We start from the raw sequence: 7,929 nt of genomic DNA, 5'->3' as shown, positions 1-7,929 counted from the left end.
TTTTTCTTTACGCAATAAATATCTAATTTATAACCTTTTGATTTTGAGCAAAAATATGACTTGGGCATTTCTTGAGAGTTTTTGAGGTTTTGTTTTCTATGTTTGCTGCTGAACAGCTCTGACTCAAAATCATAGAGTGTAGAAAGCGTCACATCTATATTAACGTCATTTCTAAATTGGTCCACACTAGATCGATGGCAGTTTAGGTACATAACTGACCTGGACAGGAAATGTCAGAGACCGGACTTTATGTGCAGGACGAAGCGGAGTTCTTGAGGAGCTTTGAGAGAAAGAGAGAGAGACAGAGAGAGATGGTGAAGACTGCAAGAGTGTGAATGAGAGGCCGATCATCTCTCCCATTCTCTTCTTCCCTTCTCTTTTCTCTGCGCAAGCGATCGCTCTCCCCCTCTCGCCGGTTCGGCCGTACCCTGCTGAGTCTCTTGGAAATGGAACTGTTGTGCTCTGGCTGAGATTCTAAGGCAATGTCACATTACATATCAAAATGTACAACATCTATACATTGTGCAGTTGTGAGCGGAGGGTGAGGTGAGTGGATGAGACGTGGCGTGTGGCGGCTCTATAGAACGGTGGCCTCCATGACTATGGCTGGATCCTCTATGTCCGCTTTACTCTGGACCATCCGTAACTCCAGCTGAGCCGGGCTGGGTCTTCTACCTGGACCTGCCATTTCTGAACATACAACACAAAACACAGGAAAGCATTTCAATGGAACAATTTCCATGGAAGATGTTTTTGAAATTCTCTTTGGCTAACCAAGGCTGTATACATTTGATCAAAACAGAAATATCATGAAATATTATTGTAACTTAAAAGAACTGTTTTCTATTTGAATACAATTGTAATTTATTCCTGTGAATTTTCAGCATCATTACTCCAGTCTTCAGTCTCATGATTCTTGATGTACGAGTCTTTACTGTCACTTTTGATCAATTTAATGCGTCCTTGCTCAATAAAAGTATTAATTTTTTTCAAAATCTTTTGAACAGTAGTGTATATACATAATGAAACAATGATAGTGATGGATGAGTGACATGTTTAGGCTTTTCAACTGTAAACCAAACAAATGTATAAGTGAATATCCTGTTTTTATTAAGTTTGTCATTATTGAAGTGCTTCATACTGCTGCAAGATGCATAGAAAACATCAAGCACTGCTTATTTATTTGTATTTTTGTGTTATTACTGACTATTTACTTGAGCAATAACTTAAAAGCCTTGTGCCACCGTTTTCATTTGTAATTATGATAAAGATTGATAACAAATGTTGGCATTGTAACAACGTGCACATACAACGTGCACATACAATAACATAAACAACGTTTGGCTGCTGTGTTACCATGAGCAAAAGATATAGTCCTCTTAATGACATGGTGCATGACGGAGAAAGTCTTCTCGCATGCCGTCTGAGAAAGAGAACAAGACAGAATAACACTTGATCAGCATTTTATTACTGCGCTGCATGATCACTGTGATGCATTTATGACATGATGATTTATGTACCTTCAGGTCTGTTGGGTAATGGTGAGTCCAGGCCAACAGCATAGCAGCAAATAGATCACCTGTCCCAACAAACACTGCATCCACTTTCGGCACCTCTATTCGGATCCGCTGGGTCTTCCTTGTACCGTCTGGCATCACTGCAGAAACATGGGTATTTTGTTCATGTCTGCATTCTTCACAAGAATTCACCATACATGAACCAGCCCTGATCTTCAACCACTAGGCTATACAACCACGTGATGGTGGTTCAAAGCAATAAATTCATATACAAAAATAAATATAAAATATTTGAATTCACATGCATTCCAATAAGCTCTCATGATGTGTCATCTGTCAAAATCCACATTATCTTCCACTGTTCAGCACACATGGACACACACACACACTTACAAATGCGCTGACTGCCAAGAGACACCAGGAATCTGTCTCCGAGACGAGGGGGCAGATCAGAGCTGGTGATGACCACAGTGTCTGGACCCATCTTATGCAGCAGATCCATCACCTGAACACACACACACACACACACACAGAGTCAGATGCCTTTACTGGATCTCCATTATAATGTTTACAGCAACACGTTTCTTGTTGATGGTTGAGCTTTGTCTCAATTTTTAAAAGGTCTCAAAAATACAGGCAGCCTGTATTCAAAAGGTTCACAAATGTTTTCCTAATAATAATAAAAATTATTATTACTATTATAATCTCAATAGTAATTATATATTAATAACAAATTAGATCATTTAAAGAAAATAATATAATTATTATTATTGATTATAGATTAATCATATGTTTAGAATAGATAATAGTAGTAACAAAATAACGGTTATAATAATGTTAAATAATTGTTATAATAATTAGCAATTATATATAAATAAGTATTAGATAATATTAAGGCAATAATAATATTAATAAAAATAATAGTTTTCAAATGTTATCATTTTAATAATAATTATAATCCCCCTCTCTCCACAAACACACACACACACACACACACACACACACACACACACACACACACACACACACACACACACACACACACACATACACACATACACATACACATACACATACACATACATACATATATGGTCCTTCTCAAAAAATTAGCATATTGTGATAAAGTTAATTATTTTCCATAATGTAATGATAAAAATTAAACTTTCAGATATTTTAGATTCATTGCACACCAACTGAAATATTTCAGGTCTTTTATTGTTTTATACTGATGATTTTGGCATACAGCTCATGAAAACCCAAAATTCCTATCTCAAAAAATTAGCATATCATGAAAAGGGTCTCTAAACGAGCTATTAACCTAATCACCCGAATCAACTAATTAACTCTAAACACCTGCAAAAGATTCCTGAGGCTTTTAAAAACTCCCAGCCTGTTTCATTACTCAAAACCGCAATCATGGGTAAGACTGGCGACCTGACTGCTGTCCAGAAGGCCATCATTGACACACTCAAGCAAGAGGGTAAGACACAGAAAGACATTTCTGAAAAAATAGGCTTTTCCCAGAGTGCTGTATCAAGGCACCTCAGTGGGAAGTCTGTGGGAAGGAAAAAGTGTGGCAAAAAACGCTGCACAACGAGAAGAGGTGACCGGACCCTGAGGAAGATTGTGGAGAAGGACCGATTCCAGACCTTGGGGGACCTGCGGAAGCAGTGGACTGAGTCTGGAGTACAAACATCCAGAGCCACCGTGCACAGGCGTGTGCAGGAAATGGGCTACAGGTGCCGCATTCCCCAGGTCAAGCCACTTTTGAACCAGAAACAGCGGCAGAAGCGCCTGACCTGGGCTACAGAGAAGCAGCACTGGACTGTTGCTCAGTGGTCCAAAGTACTTTTTTCGGATGAAAGCAAATTTTGCATGTCATTCGGAAATCAAGGTGCCAGAGTCTGGAGGAAGACTGGGGAGAAGGAAATGCCAAAATGCCTGAAGTCCAGTGTCAAGTACCCACAGTCAGTGATGGTCTGGGGTGCCATGTCAGCTGCTGGTGTTGGTCCACTGTGTTTTATCGAGGGCAGGGTCAATGCAGCTAGCTATCAGGAGATTTTGGAGCACTTCATGCTTCCATCTGCTGAAAAGCTTTATGGAGATGAAGATTTCATTTTTCAGCACGACCTGGCACCTGCTCACAGTGCCAAAACCACTGGTAAATGGTTTACTGACCATGGTATTACTGTGCTCAATTGGCCTGCCAACTCTCCTGACCTGAACCCCATAGAGAATCTGTGGGATATTGTGAAGAGAAAGTTGAGAGACGCAAGACCCAACACTCTGGATGAGCTTAAGGCCGCTATCGAAGCATCCTGGGCCTCCATAACACCTCAGCAGTGCCACAGGCTGATTGGCTCCATGCCACGCCGCATTGAAGCAGTCATTTCTGCAAAAGGATTCCCGACCAAGTACTGAGTGCATAACTGAACATAATTATTTGAAGGTTGACTTTTTTTGTATTAAAAACACTTCTTTTATTGGTCGGATGAAATATGCTAATTTTTTGAGATAGGAATTTTGGGTTTTCATGAGCTGTATGCCAAAATCATCAATATTAACAAAATTAAATGAAAGACCTGAAATATTTCAGTTGGTGTGCAATGAATCTAAAATATATGAAAGTTTAATTTTTATCATTACATTATGGAAAATAATGAACTTTATCACAATATGCTAATTTTTTGAGAAGGACCATATATATATATATATATAAATATACACACACACACACATACATACATATATATCATTATAATAGTAATTGATTACATAATATATTCATATTATAATTATCTTAATACTATAATCTAATAATACTTATAATTATTATTATTATTCATTGTAACATAAAACATTATTAATAATATTAAGATAACAATATAGCAATAATTTCAAAACATTATTTGTATTTTTAATGATGATGATGATGATGATGATAATAATAATAATTGATTATAGATTAATATTAATAGTAACAACAACAACATAAATATTAGTAATTATAATTAATACTCATTAGAAAATATTAAGACCATAATATTATTAAGAAGAATTTTCTTATTATTACCTTAATATTACCACCTAATAATAACAATAATTGTTATTCTTCATTGTAACATAAAACATTAGTAATTATAAGATAATAATATAGCAATAATTTTAAAACATTATATTATTATTGGAGATGATGATGATAATGATAATAAATTATAATAATACCTTTATTATTAAAAAATACTATAACATAACACCATTTGGAAGTTTAAGTGGTTTGTGTATCATTTGCACTGCAGTTAGAGCATCTAATTTATATTCAGACATTGCTTTCTGCTTCCCTCCTTTTTTACAAGTCTACTGTGAGATCCATTTCTCACGTGTGTGTGTGTGTGTGTGTGTGTGTGTGTGTGTGTGTGTGTGTGTGTGTGTGTGTGTTTAAACTCACCTCAACAGCGTCTTTCTCTGTGCTGATATTCTTCCCTGTCAATAACCTGGAATGAAGAGCACAGAGTTAGAAGAGTAGATTGCACATCAGTGCGACTGAAGATTTGAGTGTAAAGCCACGACTGACCACCAGAGGGCACTACAATATTACTCTTATGTCAGCAATCTGACTGAAAACCACTGAGGTTTGACATTTGCAGCACAGAAACATCCAATCCCACAATAACACACACAAAAATGTTGAGTGGAGGGTATTTTACTCACTCTGCCTCAAACTGGTTGGGTGTGATGATATCGGCCACAGGTACCACTTTATTCTTGTAGACAGGATGGAGATTCTGAGGAACATACTGCAAAAGACAAAAGAGTACTATGAATAATAAATGTCAGCTTACTCCAAATTATATTTCCTGTATAATGAACATAAAGGAACAGAAGAAAGAAGAGCTTACCATTGAGCCATGGTCACCTAAGACAGGGTCACACACTGACAGAAAAATAGAGTTAAACAAGTTATTCTCTACTGTACATGGTTAATGTACACTCCCGTTCAAAGGTTTGGGGTTGTTATGATCTTTTAATGTTTTTGAAGGAAGCTCATCAAGGCATTATGCTCATGCATTTATTTGTATTTTACAAAAATACAGTAATATTGTGAAATATTACAATTTAAAATAACTATTTTCTTTTTTAATTTATTTTAAAAGGAATTTTCAGCATAGTTACTCCAGTCTTCAGTGTCACATGATCCTTCAGAAATCAGATTTGATGCTCAAGAAACATTTATTATCATTATCAGTGTTGAAAACAGTTGCTGCTTAATATTTTTGTGAAAACAGTGATACAATGTTTTTCCAGGATTCTTATATATATTAATTTCTTTCAAAAGCAAAATCCTACCCCAAACTTTTAAACGATAGTGTATAGACAAGCCTGTAAAAAACACAATTATAATGCATAAAAGGTCCTGATCTTAACAGCATTATGTTAACCTAGGATAAGAGAGACTGAAAAACACTCACCATATACCAGGTTAGGATTGGCCCTCTTCAGCTCTTGTACAATATCAACCACCATCTCCAGAAATGATGTATCTCTAGTGTAACCTGCAGTAATGGAGAAACAAAAGAGCTTTTATCAACAATTTTGTTTTCCTCTAGAGACTCCATTCGTTCCAGATCAAAATTCTGCCTGAAGTACTAAAACTGAGCACTCAGCACAGGCACCAGTTCAATCCTATTCTCATTCTTTCTGCCTGACAACTTTAAAACAGTTAAGGTGGAACAATACAATACAATACAATACAATACAATACAATACAATACAATACACAATTTGAGTGTAAAATATTGTGTCAGAATTAAGCATAAACACTTGGCAATCCTGCTGAAGTTATTTTATTTCAGAAGACAGAAAAGATTTAAAACACAATATATATATTAAAAAAGTGTAATGTGTATGTGTGTATTAAAGGGTAACTAAACCCCTGGTCAGAGCCTGACTCCACCCACTGGGAATATTTGAAAAATGCTGGAAAAGCATAGACAGTAAAAGAAATGGACACAGCGACCTCGTTGATTTCAACGGAGAGTTGAAGCCGAACATGGGCACTCACTTCCTGATAGCCAAGCGTTCTGCGCAGGCTCAAACTGAGCTTGATGACGTAGATGTCACGTGAGCAACCTGACTGACAGTTGTAAATCTTCTAGTAGCTGTGCCAAGACAAATCTGAATCACCCATAGACAGTCACCCAACGTTAATCGTACACAGAGACGGTGAAGCGCGACCTGCAGCAACTTTTGGTAAGTATTCTTCTGATTAATTATTTTGTCATTTTGCTTAATATTTATTTATTTAAAATTTAACGTCAGTACGCCTGCGAGACTGTGCGAGCTTCTCCTCCTGTCTATACGGTAATGTCTCTATTGTGCGACATGAAGTCGCGTGGTTATGACGCAATTTTTAGCCTATTTTTACAAGAATGGCTTCTACGGGGCCATAACGTAAGATACAAAGTAATGGAGCCTTTTATACATTGTCGTGTTTCTTTAGAAATAAATAATGGACAAATGAAGTCTTTGGATGCCTCAGATGTAAAGTTATTCGCTGTCAAAGTGACGCCAAAATGAATGGGAGTCAATGGGATGCTACAATGGCGGCCCCCGGAGGCAGCTTCAACTTCCGCCTGATGGATTACCCCCTTGGAAAAGTCGCATCACTCTGTATGGAACCTGCCTACGTGACCAACAACCGCTACGTCACGAACCACTGCAAACATCCAATAGGAAAATTCAACTGCAGTAGCCACCGTTCAACCTGAAGAGGGCAGCACTCAGGCGTTTTTAAACCATGTATTGTAGAATTAAAACACTTTAAACCAAAATGTCAAAATATTTACTGGAATCAATGAACAGCATTTATGAAGCTCCATTCTTACAGATCATTAACTAAAAAAAGTTGTTTTAGTGTTTAGTTACCCTTTAAAGAGGCTTTTTACAAAGTCTTAATTTTGTTTTTGGGGTCTACTAGAATAGGTTTTTATGCTTGAATGTTCAAAAAGCACATTTTATAATTGTTGCAACACCCCTCTTTCCAGTCAGTAACGCTCTGTTTAGTTTCGATCTCTATGAAGCCCCTCCTTCTGAAAAGCACAACGTGCTCTGATTAGTCAGCTGAGTTGGTGTGTTGTTATTGGTCAATCACTTCAAGCGTGTTTTAAATGTCACACCTCTTACCATAACCGCGAGTTTCAACATGCTACTAACACAACTCAACCAGGTCTCACCAACTTTTTTTGCGTATGCGCAGGGCTGGAATTATTTATATGAGGAATATTGCGACGTGTTCGTTTCAAGGAAGAAAACTCAAGACTACAATGGAGGCGTTCCATGGAGTTCAGAACACACTGTTATAGAGAATAACTCCCTTTGCAGTGACTTGTGCTTTGCAGACATTTCTCAT

General features: G+C 37.1%; 1 protein-coding gene across 2 annotated transcripts in view; it reads right to left on the bottom strand.

Annotated features, from left to right (window-relative positions):
* pdxkb (pyridoxal (pyridoxine, vitamin B6) kinase b) overlaps nt 1–7,929 on the bottom strand; it is a 30,877-nt gene continuing 22,948 nt past the window's right edge. Inside the window, exons 4-11 of one of the 2 annotated variants that reach the window (XM_077246225.1) lie at nt 5,990–6,073; nt 5,420–5,454; nt 5,232–5,317; nt 4,969–5,014; nt 1,911–2,022; nt 1,521–1,657; nt 1,357–1,423; nt 1–690 (exon numbers count right to left, since the gene is read on the bottom strand). In XM_077246225.1, coding sequence (XP_077102340.1) covers nt 578–690; nt 1,357–1,423; nt 1,521–1,657; nt 1,911–2,022; nt 4,969–5,014; nt 5,232–5,317; nt 5,420–5,454; nt 5,990–6,073 — 680 coding nt within the window. In that variant the 3' untranslated portion in view covers nt 1–577. The remainder of the gene's footprint in view (nt 691–1,356; nt 1,424–1,520; nt 1,658–1,910; nt 2,023–4,968; nt 5,015–5,231; nt 5,318–5,419; nt 5,455–5,989; nt 6,074–7,929) is intronic. The other variant, XM_077246226.1, reaches the window with a different exon arrangement.

The sequence above is a fragment of the Siphateles boraxobius genome, unplaced genomic scaffold (genome assembly GCF_051911475.1).
Source record: "Siphateles boraxobius isolate OS27281-9 unplaced genomic scaffold, OSU_SipBor_1 29, whole genome shotgun sequence".
NCBI classification, from domain to species: domain Eukaryota; kingdom Metazoa; phylum Chordata; class Actinopteri; order Cypriniformes; family Leuciscidae; genus Siphateles; species Siphateles boraxobius.
The sequence above is the reverse complement of the archived record's forward strand: the minus strand, read 5'-3'. Positions and strand labels throughout refer to the sequence as shown.